The sequence below is a fragment of the Mastigoproctus giganteus genome, chromosome 9 (genome assembly GCF_048544385.1).
Source record: "Mastigoproctus giganteus isolate SK-2022 chromosome 9, ASM4854438v1, whole genome shotgun sequence".
NCBI lineage: Eukaryota > Metazoa > Arthropoda > Arachnida > Uropygi > Thelyphonidae > Mastigoproctus > Mastigoproctus giganteus.
The window spans coordinates 103,702,693-103,725,022 of NC_143583.1; the positions used below are offsets into that span (position 1 = coordinate 103,702,693).

The 22,330-nt window shown below is 38.4% G+C and overlaps 1 protein-coding gene across 1 annotated transcript in view; it reads right to left on the reverse strand.

Moving 5' to 3' along the window:
* Nucleotides 1–22,330, reverse strand: part of LOC150080606 (A disintegrin and metalloproteinase with thrombospondin motifs 6-like) — a 518,673-nt gene that overhangs the window by 313,946 nt on the left and 182,397 nt on the right. Inside the window, exon 5 of the mRNA XM_090381965.1 lies at nucleotides 11,944–12,033. Coding sequence (XP_090238091.1) covers nucleotides 11,944–12,033 — 90 coding nt within the window. The remainder of the gene's footprint in view (nucleotides 1–11,943; nucleotides 12,034–22,330) is intronic.

A 22,330-nucleotide genomic window follows, 5' to 3' on the forward strand; every position in this document is an offset into this window, starting at 1 on the left:
ATTAAAAAATTTGTTTTCTGCATTCAGTTCCATTGTACTAGTTCCACAGTAGCTAGTCTGATTGATCAAACAAGATCTTTGCTTAATAAAGCTATGCTGCAAATCACTTCTTTAACCACAGAATCCTTTATTTTGCTAGAAAAAGAAGGCATACTTAACAGGTCTGTAATTACTCACTTCACCCACTGATCCTCTTTATGAATAGGAGAGCCATCCACTGAATCCAAAGATGCTCTCTCATTTATGGCTAAAATGTTTGCTCACTTCTTCTGCTGCTTCTTTTTAATATAACTGGATAGATTCCCTCAGCTTCAGATGCTCTGTTTACTTTTATCTTTGACAATTTATCTTCAAGTTCCTTTCAGTTATTATAAAATCATTTAATGTCAAATTAGATTTGGGTAGTTGATTGTCAAAACAGGCTTCCATCTGTTGTTGTTGTGGAAGTGGGTAGTTTAAATAAATTCAAAGAACTATATAAATTATTGGAGAGTATGGATGGGTGAAGTGTGTAGTTTTTTTTGGGTGATGCTATATAAGTTTGCTTTCTTGCATCATTTGTCACTACTACTACTAAAGTATACTTCTGGTACCTCCATCATTATAAAAACTCCTTCGCAAGTGAATGTAGGTGCAAAATATTTATTAATTTTTCACTAACCATCATCATCAATAAGCCATTCGTGTCCAATGGATCAAAGTGATTCATCCCCTTTCCAGCTAATATTAAGCAAAAAATTCTTTGCAATCTTAGTCAAAACGTTCTCATTATTTGCCTTAGCATTACAATACTATAGACGTGCAGAGTATTTTAATGCAGTAGTTGAAATTAAAAAGTGCAAATTTTGATTTGACTTAATATATATCTCAACCTCCTTTAGTAAGTAACTTGATTTCTGACTGGTTTATGCTTCTGTATCCTCGATAATTTATACATTATCTCATGCATTTTTCTTCTCTGCCACTAATCTCATCAGTTCACCTAACATCCATTTAGGTCTAAACTTTAAATAATATCACTTAGATGGTATATAAAGCCTAAATTCTGATTATTTTTTTTTAACACTTACCTTTTTAGCATTAGACAAGATCAGTTAGTAGCACTGAAAATAAATTACCAGCAGTGACTTAATCTGCAAAGGTGATTACAGAAGATTCTTAGTACACAAGGGTACTGCTTTCTCTTGTTGCCTCTCTAACATACTGGTATAGAACAGTTATCCAGTAAATCCATGAATATTCTGTAAATTGAAATTCTCCCTCCCCCATTCAAATTACATGAGGGGGAGAATTTAGATTGCACTATAGGAAGTTTTCTTTTAGCCAGTGAGTTGTCTATTATTGGAAAAAGTTGCCTCCGTGGGTGATCGAGTCTGACAGCTTGGGGAAATTTAAAGCTAAGCGGAATAGATACCTACACGAGGAGGGAGTCAAATAAGTGTTTATTATTATTATTTTTTATTTAATTTTTTTTTTTGGCAGTGCAGAAAAAGCCCAGGGCTTCATTACACCATACGGTTAATATTAAATGTTAAGTTAAAATTCCCCCAACAATAAGAGATTATGATTCACTGGCCCACTTGGTTTGTCTATATAGCTCTTCATTATACTCATCACATTCATTTGGCCTACAACATACCTTTACCCTCATTTCTGTTTGTTATGTCACAACAGACTAAGCATTACACTGGCAAATAATTCAATATGATGTACTGTTTAAGAATCTTAACAAAGAGCAAACTTTGACAGAATCTTAACAAAGAGCAAACCTTTTCTGTACAAAGGTTTGAAAATTTGAGTTTTTACCATCAGGTGCAGATTAATGTCCATGTAGGCTCAAGGCACTACACTGTCAGATGCATTTTTATGGGTAGATGGGTGATCAAAATTATTTTGAATGAATAATTTTTTTTCAGTACCAAAAAATTATGTAAAGGACTTAACAGCTGATTTCATCACTGTGCTGATTGTAATGTTCTTATCTTTTGTTTTTACAAATTAAAAAAGTTTAAAGTGAAGGAAACAGTTTAATACCATTATATGTGCACATTTTTACAATAATCATTTACATTTCTCTAAGCATGCAGCATGCCATCTTGGGAACTAATTGTGAAGGTAGTGTTCCTTTTCAAAGGTAAAGATGAGAAATTATCTCTGATCAATCATAGGACAATAATGCTTATCTTTCCTTACAAAATCCCAAAGTTCACTGTGTTAATTCCTTTTACTTTATAAAGAAAAAAAAATTGCCATTGATATGATTGTGTATACACTGTGCCCAGTCCTGTTATATATAAATTTATTGACGACATCTTTGTTACAGTTTTATCATACAAATAAAAAAAAAATAAATAAAAAATATATATATTGTATGCCATCTAGTTTTCAGACTCTAGGCATAGTGCCTATTGTGCCTGTTAGCTACTATGGTCCTACCTAACATATTTATACTTGTAAAAATATAACATTAACAAAGCAAGGTGTCAGGAACTTCAAGACCTTCATAAGTGCACAAATACTAGGTGCATAGTAAATAAATCTGATAAATTTGATGTACTGGTTAAATCACCAAATGCAGGTATTGGAGTTATGGTGTCACTCATATATTAAGGGATGCAGCATTTGAATATGGCAAGTACAATGTGTACAGAAAGAATAGACAGGACAGGAGGAGCAGAGGTGTTATGCTTTTAGTTAAGAAGCATACAAAATCGAAAGCAGTGCATCCAGTGGACTTGGGTGGCCAGACAATATTGAGTCAGTTTGGTGTGATGGCAAAACAAAATCGTTGGTGTGATGGGAAAAACAAAATCAAAAAGCAATATTATTATTATTAGCCATATGGTGCAAGGAAGCCAGAGGCTTATGCTGCACTGGCCAAAAAAAAAAAAAAAAAAAAAAAAATTCCCTATTACCCTGGTAGAGAGAGAGAAGGAGAAGGGAATCACCAAGAAAGAAAAGAGAAGAATGATGATATCCAGCTGAGGACCCTGGGTGTGCCTAGCCCATACTCACCAGATGTGAGCCCCTGGGGATAAATGTATATGTTCTGTACTGTACTATCAAAATAAGAATTTTTTGAATCAAAACTCAAGTTATGATCTCCTGGGAGCACTCATAGTTGTACTTGAGGGTAAAGATATTCACAGAAAGAGAATAGTTTTCAATGTTGTAGGATTAGACTTAAATTGTGTGGGTGGGTTCAAGCAGTAGCTTAGCGAGGATCGTCAATGCCTGTGGGTAACTTGATCCTGGTGCCCTTGAATGTGATATATAATTCCTTCAGTTCCCCCCCCCAAAGCTCGGCGCCCAGGGAAACTTCCCCCATTGCTACACCTCTGAGTTCAAGATTACGTTAGAGGGAGGATGGTGGTTCATTTTCGAGAAATAATTATTATGGTTTCCATTATGGTTTGTTTGGCTTATACTGATGACCTGGCCTTGATGCTTGCTGCAGGTAGCAGGACACAACTGGAAGCTTCAGAAAACAGAGCCCTCGAAACCCTACAGGAATGGGCAACTCAACACAACCTACAAATCTCTGCCGCTAAAACCTGCTCAGTCTTCCTAAAGGGACATCTGCATCCAAAGATAAAGATTACAGGTAAAGATTCAAAATAAAACAGTTCGAATGGATACCCAGCTTAAATACCTGGGGCTCCTGCTAGATAATAACCTTACTTTTAAACTGCACCTCAAGTACCTGCAGAGGAAAATTAAAAGCTATGCTTCACTGTTCGCCAGAATTACCAGGAAAGACTGGGGACTCAAAATGAGAATCCTCAGTCTATTCTACAAGACGGTCTTTCTACCCGCTATTACATATGCCGCTCCAGTCTGGTACAACAAGACCACAATGGTCTGCAATCAACAGAAGCTTGACACTGTCCAGAGGACAATATTACTGACAGCTTCTTGAGTTTGCTGCATAGTCAGCACCCACACCCTGCAGGCCCTAGGGGAGGCTTTCCCCCTGGATTTGGAGGTAGTCTGGTCTGGCAACCTGACCAAAGGAAAGACTGCCACCTTCCGAGACCTCACCTCAAACACAGCAAACAACCACAAAATGGAAAATCGACGTTTAACCGAATACTTACATGACCTCTGGCAGCAATGCTGGAATGACAGCACAAAGGGTGCAATTACCAAAAAATTTATTCCAGACCTCAGAAAAACTCATTCAGAAATGCCGGTCTGGCTTTCCCCAGGCCTACTGTCTTCATACCTACTCACTGGGCGGCGCCTCCGTAGCCAGGTGGGTAGGAGCAGCAGTGCGTAGCACACTTCTTGATTAAACCGGGGTTCAAGCCCGTGACCACCAAATATGGAGGATGCGGAAAGGTCAGGGAATGACCACGGCATATCCCCAGAGCAATATGGCCTTAGTTGCTAATGCTCCAAAAAAAAAAAAAAAAACCAAAACCAAATAACTCACTGGGCATGGGACCATCAGAGGAAAGTTAATAACAATGGGATTAACAGATAACCCCCTACGCTATGCTCCCAGAGACCTGGGAGCATTTGCCCAATCTGTGGAGACCTAAGATGTGTTTTAATTACCAAAATACACTTTAATCCAAAGGACTAAGAGCATTACCTCTTGGAATCCAACAAGACCTATAATGCTTTTACCAACTTCGCACAGGAACTCTTTTACAGAAGGACCCTCCCACAGTCATAATCTTGGCTTATATTACCACTGTACATCGAAACTGAGGACAGCACAATCCCAACAGCGAATAACAAAAGGACTCTCCATATACGAGGACCCTAACATGGAACCCCTGTTCACGTGAACGTCAAATCGGAACAAATGTGACGTTCATGGGTGGGGCTCTACCCCAAAGGAAGGCACAGACAGGACATCTCCGCTCCTGAAGGAACAAATGGCCCACTCCACCAGCGAAAACTCCAGCAGTGGGCCCAAATATAGAAACTTGTTTTTTTCCCATGGAATACTGAACTGTCTCCGAACCTTACCTCACTACTGTTGACTCTCGGACAGGATTTCCAGTCCCCCCAATGGACAAGACTGGACATGACATGGATCACTATGGTGGCCCTGATATAGAGATGGCCTAATGGCAACTCTTAATCCACCCTCCCTTGAGCGGATCTTTCCTTCCAACTCCCCTGGTGGAAGGAGAGTTTTACCTCTTCTCACCTCCCCAAATTTTCACTCTGGTGGGGCATGGGCATGCCCTACTGAAAAAAAAAATGGGGTCACCTTCATTATCGACCCCCTCCTTCCTACTTCACCCCCAGTCTTCAGTCTCCCCTCCCAATACTTTCTCTTACACAGCGTTGATCCCACACGTCCAAACTTAAATTACAACAAAATTTTGCCCGACCTTTTAGGCTCCTAGAACTCGTCCTTTCAGCGTACAACCCCACGCAGCGCTCTAACGAAATTTTACCTAAATCAACTGCGATCACTTCAACCTTTTTTTTCCTCTTTCTTTTTAGGTCTTTGAACTGCAATCCCAGGAAAGTAGGTGGCAGGACCTGCCAGAGTATTACTTACTGGTAACACCTGGCTAGCCTCCACGTGGTGGGGTATGGGCAACGTCGGTTCCCAATAGGGGCTCGGCGGCCAATAAGCCAGAGGAACAATGACAACATCTTACGCAACCCACGACCCACACACTTTTAAATCTCTGGCTTGACAGCGTTCTGTTTCCAATACAATGTGCATACGCGGAGATGGGAGAAACCCTTGGTGCCGTTTGATCCGAATTTACCTTATACCTATTATGGTTTCCATTTTTGTTTTTTATCTGTTCTAATACTCTGCTCTTGAAAATATGCATGTGGTTGTGGTTAATGAGGAACATCTGAGAATAATCTGCAATTCTTTAAGGAAAAGGCAGATTTCAGTCCATGTAGGTTGAAGTGCTCATTATTTCACAAGTTCCATTTCTTGATATACCTGCGCACCGTGCTGCTAAAAGAATATTAAAGACTCTTCAGTTCATTTGTTGTTTTCTAGAAAAAAAAAAAAACTTGAATTTCTTTGCGGTGGGGACGTAATCCACTTCTGAGATACTCGCTAATATCATTTTGAGGTACTGCATGCTTTTGCATTCTCAGCTAAGCATGTAAAAAATTCTCTTATTTGTACCCTGAGACAACCACATCAGTTCAGAGGAGTTTACAAGATAGAGAATACAAGAACATAACTACATTTAGCCTCCCACGGGCTGCAACCATTGTTGTTTGACGACATGGCAGCGTCACGCCTGGTAAGCAATCTACTAGTATACAATGAGTGGTCACTTCGTTGTCTACTCCAACCCTTTTATGAACATTTAAATTTTATTTTAATTAGAGCACTCATTAGCATTAGCATTAGTAGAGGCATTTGATGCAAGAAAGCAAGCTTATGCAGCATCAGCCAAAAAAAAAAAAAAAAAAAACCACTTTACCCCTCTGTTCGTTCAAAATACCTGTCCAGCTGAGCCTTAAACTCAAAATACCTGTCCAGCTGAGCCAATAGAAAAACAAAAATGAGGGGAGGAGCATGTTATAGGCATAATGACTCATGGGTATAACAAACAACAGTGCAGCGGGACAATAAATCAGAATGTCTTATAATGGGGAACTTTCCAGAAACTGACTGGACATTTTGGGTTGCCATTCACATAGTAGCAACACTTTTGTGAATTTATTGTGTGTTTGTTTCCTATACCAGCAAATTAGAGAAGCAACAAGAGAAAGCAATACTCTTGATTTAATTAGCAGTGACTTGTCATGCACTAAGAACCTCCAGATAAAAGACCTACTAGGTGGCAGCAATCTCCATGTATTGATGTGGGATTGACTTAAAGATGTAACTATTGTCAAAGGCAAAGGAAAGGCTTTTGCTTTCATAAAGGTGACTACAGTGATCCCAGATAGGTTTTAAATTCTATGCAGTGGAAACAAACTAATGAAGTTATCAACAGCAAATTCTAAATGTGAAACATTCAAGAATGTTATCGTAGAAGCTACTGGGATTTTTATACCAAGAGATACGGTTCAAGACATAGACCTAAATGAATATCAGATGAACTGACAAGACTCATGGAAATGAAGAAAAATGTATGGGATGCATATAAATTACCAGGTGATATGGATGCCTACAGTAGACATAAACTAGTCTGCAATCAAGTCACAAAGAAGATTAGGCAAATTAAGGAGGATTATAAGAAGTTTCTGGCAAAGAATGCAAAGAAAAGAAACAACAGAGGCTTCTTTACTTATGTAGCAATAGAAAGAGAGGGTTGAATCAGACTGGTCTGCTAGATGTGAATGAATTAACTGTTGAGGATCTTGCTCAGGTAGTGGAAAAACACATGAGGAATTTTTTTAAGGATGGGAATGCCAAAAGTGAGAAAAATTCTGGCAGGGAGTTGAATGATTTTGTAATAGCTAAGAGGAAAGTGGAGGAGAAATTATTCATGCAAAATGTAAAAAAGGAAACTAAAGTGGATGGGCTCTATCCAGTTATATTGAAGGAGGTAGCAAAAGAGGTAAGCAAACCTTTAGCTATGATTATGAGAGCATCTCTGAATCCAGGAGAGGTCCCTATTGACTGGAGATTGCCAAATGCAAGGTACTTCATATGGGAATCAGTAATCCCAGATTAATGTACTAGTTGTGTGATACCATATTTAGAGCAGTGAAGGATGAAAAAGACCTGGGGGTAATTGTGCAGTGAGATATGAAGTTCTGCAAGCAGTGGAGACAGGCAGCCAAGAAAACTCATGGGATTTAGTCAATGATATACAGAAATTTTGCCGGTAAGGATAAGGTGATTATACCATTGTACAAGGAAATGGTTAGGCCACATCTTGAGTACTGCATACAGGACTAAAAGTCTCATTTTAAGAAGGACATGGATCTGCAGGAACAGGTGCAGAGAAGATCAACAAGATTGGCAAAAGGAGAAAAGGGGGTGCTCTTACCAGGAAAGGCTCCAGTTTTACAAACTGCAACTAGGCACTTGCGAGAAAATCTGACTGAACTGTTTAAGGCTATGAATTGATTAAATAAGCTCAATGCTGATGGAATCTTTTCTCTTGCTCAGACTACACATGATGGGGCATAAATTCAAATTGAGGAAAATGGTTGCAGGTTGGCCATGTGGAAATTTGCCTTCAGCCAGAGGATGCTTGATTGTTTGAACAAACTCCCATCTGGCATTGTAGAGTTTAGTAATTCAAATTCAAGGAAGAACTAGATAAACTGTTGTTAGAGGGGGATGAGCAGATGAAATGGGAAATGTCAGCTTTTATTTTTTGGCCGGTGCTGTATAAGTTTGCTTTCTTGCATCATTTTCCAAATTCTAGTTATTACTAATAATAATAACTAGAGGGCTTCACCCCTGCTCACTTTGCTTGCCAACCCCCGCAAATGTTTTTCTACGTAAAATGTAGAGGTATAACGGAGTAAGTCAAATCTTTTCTATGTAAAAGACACACCTGTCAAAATGCACTGATGTTCTTCCTCCCTCTTTTTACTCCCACCCTTCAGCTATCTCCCTCACTCATGCTTTTTTTCTTCTTCTTTTGTTCTCTGTCAGGAAGCTCAGGCAATCTCTGATGGAGAGCAGCCAGAGTACTGTGCACAGCCTGGCTCACCTCCCAGTGGTGGTGGCAAGCAATGTGAAGTCCCACTAGGGGTCCAGCAGCCAATAAGCCAGCACTAACAACAGAACCCACCACAACACTGTTCTGGCTTTTACAGAGGTTCTGTATTCATCACAAGAGTACTGATGGCACAGATGTGGGAAACCACAGGTGGTGCCTTACCCAAACACTATGCCACTATGATCAATATCTAATCAGGAAATGACTTATGTAATTATTTACCTGTGCATTTGTAGTAACATAACTGCCCCACCCACTTGTATCACACGACCAGCATCCCTCTTCTCCCAACATGCAGCATTCTCAAGGTGGAATAAATATCACTATGTAATCATTTACCTGCATTTACATAGGTCACTTAGGAAAAGACATTTTGCTTCAAGCCGACTGGGCTAGCCGGGTGGATATATAGCATCTGCCTGGCAACCCAAAGGTCGCGGGTTCGAATCCCACTTCGGGCTTGGATCAAAGTACTGCAAAAACCTTGGGAGGTACATTATGGCCACAGAAGCTGATGCACCAACAACTACCAAAAAAAAAATTGCTTCGGGTTCCATAATGCATGACGAATATTGTTGCATCCGAAAGAGCAGGACTAAAATATTTACAAACAAACTATACAAATATTTAAAATATTTACAAATACAGTATACAAACTATATTGGGTTCCTTCATCAGTTAACATTACAATGGAACATCAAATGATGCTATGCATGGCCATGTATTACAGAATGAAGCATGTGTATGAGGTTGGTGAATATTATGGAGGCAGTTGTCTTTCAATGTAATTATTTACCTGCACATTTGTAGTGACATAATTGCCCTATCCTCTTTTCCCATTGGATCAAATAAATATCACTAGGAGGAAATCTTTTTTAATGTATAGAGAGAGATAATAATAATAATATTATTATTATTAATAATAATCTGATAGCAACAAACTTCCTAGAAGCAGCCATGGAAAAATGGAGTACCATCATCATCAGGGTCAAGAACACCACAACCAGACTGATCCTCATCAGGAGAAGAATCTTTCAGGGAAATGCCCTGAGCCTACTCTGGTTCTGTCTAGCACTCACCATGTTCAACAACAGCAAGTATGGATATAACCTCAAAGAAAGAAAGAAAAAGCTGTTTACCCTCTTCCACCTGATGTACATGGATGCCATCAAGCTCTACGCAGCAACTGAGGAACAACTCTAGCAACTATTCCAGATCACCAAAGAACTCAGCAATGATATCAGGATGGAATTTTGTCTAGACAAATGCAAGACTCATCATTTGCCTAGCCCAAACTGCAGACTGGCAAACAGATTGAAGCCATGACAGGGCTTCAATCTTCTGGGGATGATGCAGGCTCAGCAATTAAAGCACAGGGAGATCAAGGCCTGGTTGACTGAAAAATACCATCAGAGACTCAGAAGCCTGCTCAAAGCAAATTCAATCTGAATGAAGGGATCACAGTTAAAGCCATAAACACCTAAACAGTCCCAGTACTAATATACACTTTGGGATGATAGATTGGACTAATACTGAGCTGGAGGATATCACGAGAAAGACAATGATGACCAAGAGCTGTCAACACCACCCAAATAGCTCAGAAAGAAGGAGGAAGGGGCCTGGTAGATCTCATCGAGCAACAGAAGACAGCGATTGACATTGGCATTAGTTGAGGCATATGATACAAGAAAGAAAGCTTATACAGCATCAGCCAAAAAAAAAAAACACCCTTCCCATTTCACCCATTCAGTCACTCCAAATGTTTGTCTAGTTCAGCCTTAAATTTATTTAAGCTATCAACTTCCACAACAACAGATGGTTGTTGTGGAAGTTGATAGGATATTATGTTTGCCATCCAAGACCAGGTAATCAACACCAGGAACTATGGAAAATACACTTTTTTTTGTTTGGTAGTTGTTGGCACATCGGCTTCTGTGGCCATAATGCACCTCCCAAGGTTTTTGAAGTACTTCGATCCAAGCCCAAGGCAGGATTCGAACCCGCGACCTTTGGGTTGCCAGGCAGACACTTTACCAACCCAGCTAGCCCAGTCGGCAAAAATACACTGCCAAGGAGCCAGAGTGTCAGATGACACATGTCAATGATGGCACATGTCAATGATGGCACCTGTCCTCAACAGGATGCAAGGTGACCACCCAGGATGCAAGGTGATGCAAGGTGATCACCCAGGTTGAGTACACTCATAGATACAACCAGGTAGCCAGGATAATATATCAGAAGTTAGCGAGGAAAAACCAGTTGATCAAAGAAAGTGTACCGTATTACAAATACAAACCCCAGAAGCTGTACTGGGACTGTGCCATAATTGCAAACAAGGCAATCCCACACAATAGACCGGACACAACTCTTGTCAACAAGATGGAACAGGCTACCTATCTCATTGACACAGTGGTGCCCAACACTGGCAACCTCCAGAAAACACATGAGAAAAAGATAGGGAAGTACATGGACCTTAAGACAGGAGATCAAAGAGATGTGGCATTATGCAACAAGTTACTTAGCATTAGCATTGGCATATGATGCAAGAAAGCAAGCTTATTCAGCATCAGCCAAAAAAAAATAAATAAATAAAAAAATAAACACCACTCCCATTTCACCCCTCCATTCGTTCGAAATATCTGTCCAGCTCAAGCTCAGCCTTAAATTTGTTTAGGCTATCAACTTCCAAAACAAGTGATGGAAGTCTGTTCCAACAACCAACTACCCGCTGGCTAAAGGCAAATGTCCGCACATCTATCCTACATCTGTCTTTCCTCAATTTGAATTTATGCCCTCTCAGGTGATTATTCTGAGCAAGAGGAAGTATCCCATCGACATTGAGCAAGCTCAAACCATTCAAGGCCTTATACACCTCTATCAGATCACCTCGCCGGTGCCTAGTCTCCAGACTGTAATTTGCAAAACTTAAGCCTTTCTTCATAAGAGCAACCCTTTGTTCCATTCACTAATCTTGTTGCCCTTCTCTGTACTCGTTCCAGCAGCTCTACATCCTTCTTGAAATGAGGCCTCCAGACCTGTAGTACGACCATCCTGATCATCGTGTCAACTACCAGTATGGTGCCAAAGACCCTACATAACAGCCTAGAAACAATAGGTCTCCCAGAGACACATACAAGGAACTCCAGAAAGTCACAATGCGGAACACCTGTAGGATAGTCAGAGAATTCCTAGACCAACAATGACACCAGACATAACATAACCACCTTGTGCATTTGGTACTAGTACCTGTCATGGGATGAAACCACCATCAGGAAGAAATAACACAATAACATAAAATAAAACAAAAACAAACCTCTTGTTCTTCTGTTTCCAACAAAATTATCCTCACAGGAACAATGTTAATGGCATTACCAATACTTGCGTCATGATATAGAGATGACACCTTTGAAATAAAAAAAATAAAAATATATATGTGTGTGTGTGTGTGGCTATTGCTAATAATATATAAAAACAGATAATCTTCACCTTTCTCAATTTTTGCTAATGAGTAAAATATAAACAATGTTTGTTCAAAAAAGTGAATGCTGCAAAAAAAATAATTTTATTTCATAATAAATGCTTATATTAATATTCTTCAATACAAGCTCCTTCTGCAATCACATACATTCCATTGTGCTTGCCATTGAAATAATTTATCAAAAAATTTTTGGAAGTAGTCTTTTGTGAACAGGCCATTTTAAGAACTCTTGCCCCCCCCACTGAATTTCCAAATGTAGTCCCTATTCAGTTTAAATGTTGTTTTAATTTTTTTTCTGGGTCTCTCTTAGTCGCATTCCTAACATTATTCGTATTCCTAACATCATTTCTAACATTATAATATATAATTATATGTATATTATTAATTTATAATCATAAGAGAGAATTAAATTTGTTAATTAATTTTCTAAATATTAATATTTTTGACACTTTAAACTACAGCAGACTCTTGATTTTCTGGGATAGATGGTAAAAAACAAATCCTGGATAATCGAGTTCCCAGTTAATCCAAAAATACAAAAGTCCCCGATATACGTAAGAGGTATGTTCCACGACTTCTTACTTTGTTGAGTTTTATGTAACTCTGGAATGACTAATAACATATTGCTATTATATTATTATTGACAAATCTGAATTCCGTGTGATACTTGTTAATGTTTGGCCATTTTGATACATCCTTATTATAATGATTCCTTAAAGATTTAACAGATGCACCATTTTCAAACTTTTGAATAATTTCAAGTTTTTGTTTAACTGAAAACGCAACTCTTTTGCATTTACCAATAATTTTCGTGATTTCTAAACAAAAAAAAAAAAAAATTTTACTGTAAAAAATATTCCGACATCCCTGACATAAATAACGAAACAAAATTTGTCCATTTGCGCTGCAATGGAACGCAACACACTAAAACAAACTAAACATTTGGTCTCCCTCTTTTTTTTTTCTTTTTTTTTTTGAGTGGCGGATGTGAAGACAGCAGGGATTGCAAGATAATAGGTACACTAATCTCCCAATGATGACTTATAATGCCACTTGTCGCTTATTTACGACTTGCAAAATATCTGTTTATACCTATTCTAGTTATTACTTGAATTTTTTGATTTCTGGTTGATTTTTTTTTTTTTTTTTTTTAATTTGGAGTCTAAGTGTCCCAGTTAATCGAGAGTCTGCTGTATTTAAAGAAAGCCAAAAACATTATTCTTATATCATTATATTCCGTGCTTGCGGTGCTTTTGACTGCAATGTAACATGTGACAGAGGGTCTTTTAAAAAATTATTTAGGTTCAACAAGTGAGGTCCCTGGTGTCTGCTGGTGCACCCATGTATTAAAAAGGTCCAATTTGTGAATACTTTTAGGGCCATCTATGCTTGAATGGATTTCTTGAATTGCTTTAAATCATTTTCTTTTCATATCCTGTTTTAATTTTGGGAATAGCTAAAAGTCGCACGATGCCAATTCAGGTGAATAAGGTGATTGAGTATAACAGTAATGATTTTTCAGTCAAAAATGGGCAGACAGCATGTAACATTAACATGCTACATTATTATGTTAAAGGCATTGGGCATTTCACTATTTTTAAGATGATTTACAGTGGATAATGTATCTCAACTGTTTTAAAACTACTTAGCAGTAGGCCAAAGAAAAAGTTTTATTTACAGACGTCTAAGCTCAAGATAATGCAGATCATGTTTTTCAACAGTGACACCTTACAGAATGAATTCTAATAATACCATCCCTTCATTATCAAAAAAATGCAATCTGCGTGATTTCTGTTGTGCCTTTTTGGCCTTGTTGATAATGCTGTTTTCCTCTGCATGCTTTGAACCTTTGTCTCTTGGTCATATCCATGCACCCAAGACTCATCACACAAAATGTAATGTTTACATGTTGTTCAAATTGTCATTTTCGATAGATATGACAAATGAGAAAACAGGAGTTCAATCAAAGTAGCATTCCACTGACTGATGCATAACAAAACTTAAAACTTTGTGTGCGTACCCAAATGATGTCATTTTAAGCCCTACTGCAGAGGGGGATTTATTGTTAAGCTAATGAAGCTTAAGCTTCAGGGCCCCTCACTTGCCCAGACCCCTTCCAGAGCCCTGGGTGAGGCCCCTAACAATGTGTTCACATGGTCAAGTATTTTTGTAAAATTTGCAAAAAGTAAAATATTTTAACCACAATCAGTTATTGCTGTCTTTTTCCACTCCAACTTCCCCTCCGTCACACTTCTATCTGTGACTTTATTCAACAAAGTGAAACAAGTTCTGGATGATTGCCATTGAACAACATTCTTGGTCAGTCATATGATAATGCAGCTGTTATGAAAGGTGAGGACAAAGGGCTCAAAGCACTCTTTAAAAACATTAACAAGTGCACAGAATATGTGCTGTAAGGTATCTTATCTTACAAGTTATTTTTAATTATTTTTCTGTCAGAATTTAAATATTTTTGTTTGCAAATAAATTCTATAAAACTGTGTTTGGATGAAGAGAAAGCATATCGAAAGACACTAGGCAGATTTTTGTTTGATGTGGATGCAGCATATCTTTGCTAATGGAAACAGGTCCAGGAGAAAATATATATAATAGAAGGTAACTGTGGGAGATGGTGGTTTACCCGAAATCGAAAGGATGCAGTACTCAGGTAATGGCCAGGGTAAGAGTGGAGGCAGAAATTAAAGTGACCGACTCTGAAATGCAGTTGAAAACTGAAAGGCAGCCAGTTCTTTTTTTTTTTTTTTTTTTTTTTTTTTTGTTAGTTGTTGGCACATCGGCTTCTTTGTGCATTTACTCTGATCCAAGCCCGAGGCGGGATTCGAACCCGCGACCTTTGGGTTGCCAGACAGGCACTTTACCCACCCGGCTAGCCCAGTTCAGCCAGTTCTGGCAGAATGCAGAACCAAAGGGATAATGAGAGAGGCCATTAAGTAAAGTAGCCGATGGAGGCAGCTCCGAAAACAACACGAGTATCCCTGCAGAAGGATGGCTTGTCTATACAGAATGTTTCAAAGACAAAGAAGAGAGAATAGAGCAAATTAGAATAAACATTCAGAAAGAAAAATTGATGGTGATTGGCCAAAGAAAGGATGGAGAGGGAGTGCAAAAGTACAGTAGTTTTGATAAATGGGTATGGGAAGTGGAATAAGTTAATGGGAGACTGTAGAAAGTCTTGGTGGGTAAAGGAATACATGAAAGAGCATGGGACGATGAGAAGGCTACAGGAATCTTCTATGTGCAAGAAGCAGAAGCTACACATAGCATAGAGCCCCTTTGTGATTGCTGCTTTATGAGGATGAAGACCAAGCTAGTGTTATACGGAGACCAGTAAGGAAGATGTTCGTTTGAAGGAGTCCAGGAGGCAGGAACTCCATTGAGGCAGTGGAAGAGAAAGTAAGGAAGAAAAGAAAAGGTAAGTCCCCTGAAATTTTGATTACATTAAACTGATAGGCAATAAATAAGAATGATAGGTTGAGTTGTATGCTTTATTATAGAAAGGGAAGAGAGAAAGAGTAAGAGAGAGAGAGTGAGTTATCTATCTGTGATATAGAAGCATATGTGGAGTTAAGAATTAGATGTTATTGTCATTAATAAAGAAAGTAAATGCTCTGAGTAGAGAAATCAATTTGTTTATAAACCAACGAGAGATCTGTATGGCAAGGAAGGCTACATGCCCTGTTTTGGAGTTTATATGTACTAAGAAAGAGTGAAAATGTAATTATGTAAATATATATGTATATATCTATATATGTGGTTGATAGTGAATAAATATTGAGAGGTTAGTAAAAGGGGAATAAAATATACCTTTAGTCATACCGATGTTGATAGAGGGATATAAAAAATAAATAAGATAATTATAATTGTGAAGGAAAGGTAGACAATATAAGAGAGCTTATAAAGATGTATTACTGTGGAGGAGGAAGAATTGGATGATTATATATTCTTGTAAAGTTAGTATTTTATATTTCTCACATAAGTTAACTGTGTTATGTTACAGAAAAAAAAAATGACTCTTTATTCAGGAGAGACATACACAGCCAACTAGAATAGCCACTGAAACTTATCATGGAAGGAGAAAATAAGAAAATCCTCATTGCCCAGAATCTTCTGAGAAAGGATATTATTGCAGTCAGATAGCTTATGGGTCTTGGAGAAGGTGAGGATTCCAGTTGTTAAATTGAAACTTAATAACAACTACCTTAGTGGTAAATAGGGGTATTAGAAAGATACACTGGTGTTCAAAGAAAGTGCATCACCCCTTAAAACTGTAATTGTCATCTGAATAACGTAAATATATGGTAATATTTCTTACAGATTGCATCAGATAAGATTAACACGCATAGGTGATGATGTAATATTGCATCATCCGTTACTTTCAGCTATATAAGCACGCTCTGCAAGAGTTGTAGTCATTCCTTGCTTGTGTCAGGATGGAGAGTTACGTGCAGGTGACACCATGAAGAAAGAGTGCTACTGTTGTTTTACATGAGGAAGGATGTTCTTCCTGTCAATATTGCTTACAGAGTGTCTTGTAATCAGTCGACAGTGAGTAGATTTCTTTCCAAACTCAAGAATACTGGTTCTGCTGATAGGAAAAAGGAACCAGACACAAATGAGTCTCTACACCAAAACAGGACCGCATTTTGAAGCACTTATGCCTTAAAAACAGTAAAGCTTCTTAGTCTGAGCTGAAAAGAGAATGGGAAGAACATACAGGAGTCGTAGTAAGTGCAGAAAAGGTCAGAAGACGCCTCTTCAAAAATGGACTTGCAGCCCGTCTTCCTAAGAAGCCCCTTCTCACACAAAAAATGAAAAAGTCCCGATTAATTTGGTGTAAGGAGCATGTCAAATGGACCCCTCAAGCAGTGGAAGTCAGTTATTTTCTCAGATGAGAATAGAAATTCAATAGATGGGAGATAAATGATTCGCTGTAGACGTGGTGAAGAATACCATCCAGACTGTATGGTGTCTACAGTGAAATTCCATACCAGCCAAATGATATGAGGGTGCATTTTGTATCACGGAGTAGGTCACCTGCAGTTTATAAAAGGTTCTGTAAATGCCAATGGATACCTGGCCACATTGGAAGGCAAATTGCTGCCAACCATTAGAGATCATTTCAACCTGCCAAGTAATTGCATCTTTCAGGACGACTCTGCTCCTTGTCATCGGGCAAAAAGTATAAGTAGGCACTTCTGTAGTTACTTTAGCTTAATTTCTGCATTAGAGGTTCGACAATGTGGTTACATTTGTTACAGGTGAAAAAATCGTTGGAAGTACTGTACATTACAACTCTTAGCTAGCCAGGAAACAGCCCAGACCTGAATCCTATAGAGAGCTGTTGGCATCATGTGAAATCTGCAGCTGCCAGAAAGAAACCAAAGACCCTTTGTGAATTTCAGGAAACCATAATTCGTGTTTGGAACCACGAACTATCAGTTGATTATCTTCAGAAATTGATCTTATCAATGCCTCAACAGGGTGCTGCTGTCATCAAGGACAGAGGCAGTTCAACTAAATATTAGTTTGCACCTGGTGAACTTTTCATTTTGTTTCTCATTTAAAATGATAAACTGAAGCAAATTGAGAGCGTCTGATAACATTTCAGCCATAATTGTTGTGTTTACCAAACTGTTGTATGAAGGTTGCAAATGCTCATTTTGGAAGATTTTGAGAGCACTTGTCAAATTTTACTTAGCTTTGCCTTAACTATTAATAAATATCTTTTGTTTATATATCTATTTATGATGCTGGTCATTAATGCAACATGCCATCACGAAAAAGGGTTAGAAATGTGAAATTCCTAGGTGATGCACTTTCTTTGAACACCAGCGTATATTTATATAGTTAAATAATTAAATAAGATAAAGAAAGAAAGACCCAGTTCCCACAGTGCCATGCACAGCTCATTCCCTAAATTTTCCCTGGAACAGGGAAAATAATGGAGTCCCTAGTTAAAGAAGCATTGCAGGATCATCTAGACAAGACTGCAGTAATAATTTAGACATGGCATGTATTTTTTTTAAGGGGAAGACTTGTCTGACCAATCTGGTTGGATACTATGACGTGGTCACAAAGGCAAGGGTTTGGTGTTGGGCCCATTGTTGTTTTGTATATTTATGAATGATATTGATGAAGGTATATCAAGCTTAATGTCAAAATTTTCAGATGTTACAAAGGTTGGCAGGGTTTTTAATAACAGTAATGACAGTATTCTGCTGTAACAAGATCTGGAGAAGTTGGGCAGATGGACTGAGAATTGGCAACTGAAGTTTAACATTGACAAATGCTACCCATATGCAGTACTTTGCATTTGCATTGACAAATACAAAGTACTGCATATGGGTAGCAGAACCCTAGAGAAAAGTATAAACTGGGTGCTGGTGTTACACTCAGGGTAGTGGAGAATGAAAGAGACCTGGGGGTAATTGTGCAGTCAGATATGAAATTTTCTGAGCAGTAGACAGGTTGCCAGAGTAGGTCATGGGTTTTTGTCAATGATATACAGGAATTTTGTGAGCAGGTATAAGGAGGTGATTATCCTCTTGTATAAAGCAATGGTCAGGTCACACCTTGAGTACTGCATACAGGTCTGGAAGCCTCATTTTAGGAAGGATGTAGAGTTGCTAGAACGAGTACAGAGAAAGGCAACAAGACTGGTGAGGGGAACAAAGGGGTGCTCTTATGAAGAAAGGCTTAAGTTCTGCAAACTGCAGCACCTGAAGAGTAGGCACCTGCAAGGCGATCTGTGCAATTATATTAAGGGAGGCAGCGAAGGAAGTAAGAAAATCCTTAACCATAATTATGAGAGCATCCTTGGATTCAGTGGAGGTCCCTGCAGACTGGAGATGTTTGAATATTATTCCCAATTCACGAAGGAGTGACATGAGTAATTACTGACCTGGTAGTTTAAATTCTCCCCCATGGAAAATAATGGAGCCACTGGAAAAGAAGAAATGCAGGATCCTCTAGATGAAGCTGTACAGGTAACCCTCATATAACACAGTAGTTTTGTTCCTACAAAATCTCGTATAATGCAAAACCGTGTTATATGGGACTGAGAACCAGTACAAAAAGGGGGGTTACATTTCCAAAAGCTAACAAAAATACACCATTTTTTTTATAACTATCGGAAAATTAATTTTTATAGTAGTAATCACTTAATATTTTAACTTTATTTTTATAATAGTAGTAACTTAAATAGTAATAACTGAACAGATGTCTTGCATTACAAACTGTGATACTTATATGTGAAATAATGTACATTCATTTAATTTTCTTCCTCTTCATCGCTGCTAAGCACAATCTCTTCTGCAACATCTAGATTTCGTGTACCTGCTTTCTTTAAAAGTCACGAACTGCACTCTTCGAAGTCAATTTTTTTATGGTCTCAAACAAGCACAAGTTCAATAGCACAGAACCTAACCCATGGATCTCCCAACAAAATACAGTGAACCCTCCCGCTTTAAATGATATGTGAAAATAGGAAGAATATTTTCCAGTTAGAAAAATAAAAATAAATTTACGCTTACATACATAGCTTAATTAATACGTACTGTTATATGTACATGCTAATTGATATTTCTGTTCACTGACTTTTTTTGGTTGTAAAATTTAAAACAGTAAAAAATAAGCAATTAATAACAAAAAATATGGCATGCACAAGTTGCTTGTTTGTTTGTTTGTTTGGTTTTCAGGAGCATTAGCAACTAAGGCCATATTGCTCCGGGATATGCGGTGGTCATTCCCTGACCATTCTGCATCCTCCGTATTTGGTGGTGACAGGCTCGAACCCCGGTCTAATCAAGAAGCGTGTGCTATGCACTGCTGCTCCTTCCCACCTGGCTACAGAGGCGCCTGCACAAGTTGCAACAAACAAGCTACAGAGTAATGAGTTTCTGAATATTTATTTATGATTTTTATATGATTGAATATTTCATGGAAGGGGAAACATATTTCACTATATAATAACATGAAAACCCACAGAATTCCAGCTGTCGGTACTATAACAAATGCAAGGAGGTAGAGTTTACTACCTGTTTATAATTGATTGCGCTAACAGAAAAGACCAATGACCCAGAAACTGCAAATTGTTTTTATTGTTTTATGGTAGTGACCTCCAGAAATGTGCTTTAGAAAAATACCATGAAGGCAATAATGACTAGCAATTCAATAGTGGGGATTCACAAAAATGAATGGAAATGCCGAAAATTACATCTAACATAATAGCAGGGTTTTCCCAGCACGAAAGCTCAAAAATGCTGTGTTAGAGTGAAACCTTGTTGTAGAAGTACTGTGTTGTGTGAGGATTTCCGCAATTTATCAATCATGTTAGAGCAAAACCGTGTTGTAGAAGTACTGTGTTATACAGGGGTTGCCTATACAATGTCTGAAGGGGTTGCCTGTAATTATACAGGCAACCCCTTCAGACAAAGCACGAGTTTGTTAAAGGGATATATTATCAGATCAATTTGATTGGATACTATGATGCAGTCACAAAGAAACTGGATGGAAAAAATAATTATGATATCATATACTTGGATTTCAGGGGAGCTTTTGATAATGTTGCACATAAAAGAATGCACACAAATTGGAGCAGTGTGGCATTATGTGCAAGTTGCTGCTATGGATGAAGGAATAGTTGAGTGGATGAAGACAGAGTGGTAATCAATGGACATTGCTCTTTGTGGACTAATGTTATTAGTTGAGTCCCCCAGGATTAGGTGTTAGGGATATCGTTCTTTCCTCTCTTTATTTATGATATATTGATGAAGGCATATTCAGCTCCATGTCCAAATTTGCAGATGATATAAAGGTTGGCAGGGTGGTTAATGACAGCATGCTATTGAAACAGGATCTAAAAAAAGTGAGGCAGATGGGCTGAGAAATGGCAATTGAAGTTTAATATTGACAAATGCAAAGCACTGCACATGGGTAGCAGCAACCCCAGAGTAACATATCAACTGTGTGATACTACACTCAGAGTAGTGGAAAATGAAATAGCCTGTGGGGATAATTATGTAGTCAGATATGAAGTTCTTTGGGCAGTGCAGACAGGCTGCTAGGACAGTTCATGAGGTTTTGTCAATGATATATAGGAATTTTGCTAACTGGGATAGGGAAGTGATTATCCCATTGTATAAGGCAATGGTCAGGTCACATCTGGAGTATTGCATACAGGCCTGGAGGTCCCTATTTTAAGAAGGATTTAGAGCTGCTGAAACAAGTACAGAGAAGGGTAAAGAGATTGGAAGGGGGAGCAAAGGGGTAACTTTTCCAAGAAACGTTTCAGTTTTGCAAATTGCAGCATCTGGAGACAGACTAGGCATCTGGAAAGTGATCTGATTGAGGTGTTTTTTTTTTTTTTTTAATGTGAAAACCCCAAACACGAGAGGTATTAGAACCTATAGTACTTAGTACTGTGCTTGGGTTGGAGGTTGAGAAGATGAAAGATATTTGTTGACATTAGACTTGAACTTCTGTAGACCGTAATTTTCAGGAAATACGTTTGAAGGAAGATTGTTCCAGAAAACGGAAGTTGAATGAATAAACGAAGAAGATGAAAAGTTGGTTCTATGAGTTTGAAGTTGGACAGTAAATGGATGTTGGCTGGTGGTGGCACGTATTTGAACTGTTTTGAAAGAGAGAGTGGGAATTATAGAAACCAATTCAGAAGAACAGTGCCCATGGAGTATCTGTAGAAAAGGCATGCAACAGAAACAGTACGTCTATGAAACGGCGAGTGGAGAGACTCTGTTAGAGATGACTCATTAATTAACCTAACTGCCTTCTTTTGATGGAATCTAGAAGCCTGAGAGAGAGGTTTTTGGGGCACCGTCCCAGATGTAGAAACAATATTTCGTGGTAGGGCAAATTTGCGATTTGTACAGAGTGAACCAGCTGTTTGGAAGAAAAGTAACGCCAAGAGCAAAAGAGTAAACCAAGTTTTTTAGATGCAGAGGAAGCAATATTTGTAATGTGCTTGTGCCAAGAGAGATTAGCAGTCAGGGTAATTCCCAAAAGAGATATATCAACTTGCCTAGAAATCGGAGTGTCACCAAAGATAAGCATAGGAGCAGAAGAATCCTTTTTGCGAGATATAAGACAAGACTGGGTTTTAGAAGGATTGAAATCAACTAAGTTGTCTTTGCCCCACTGGAGAATTACCTGGGGATTGGCATTTAAGGAATTGGTAGCGGAT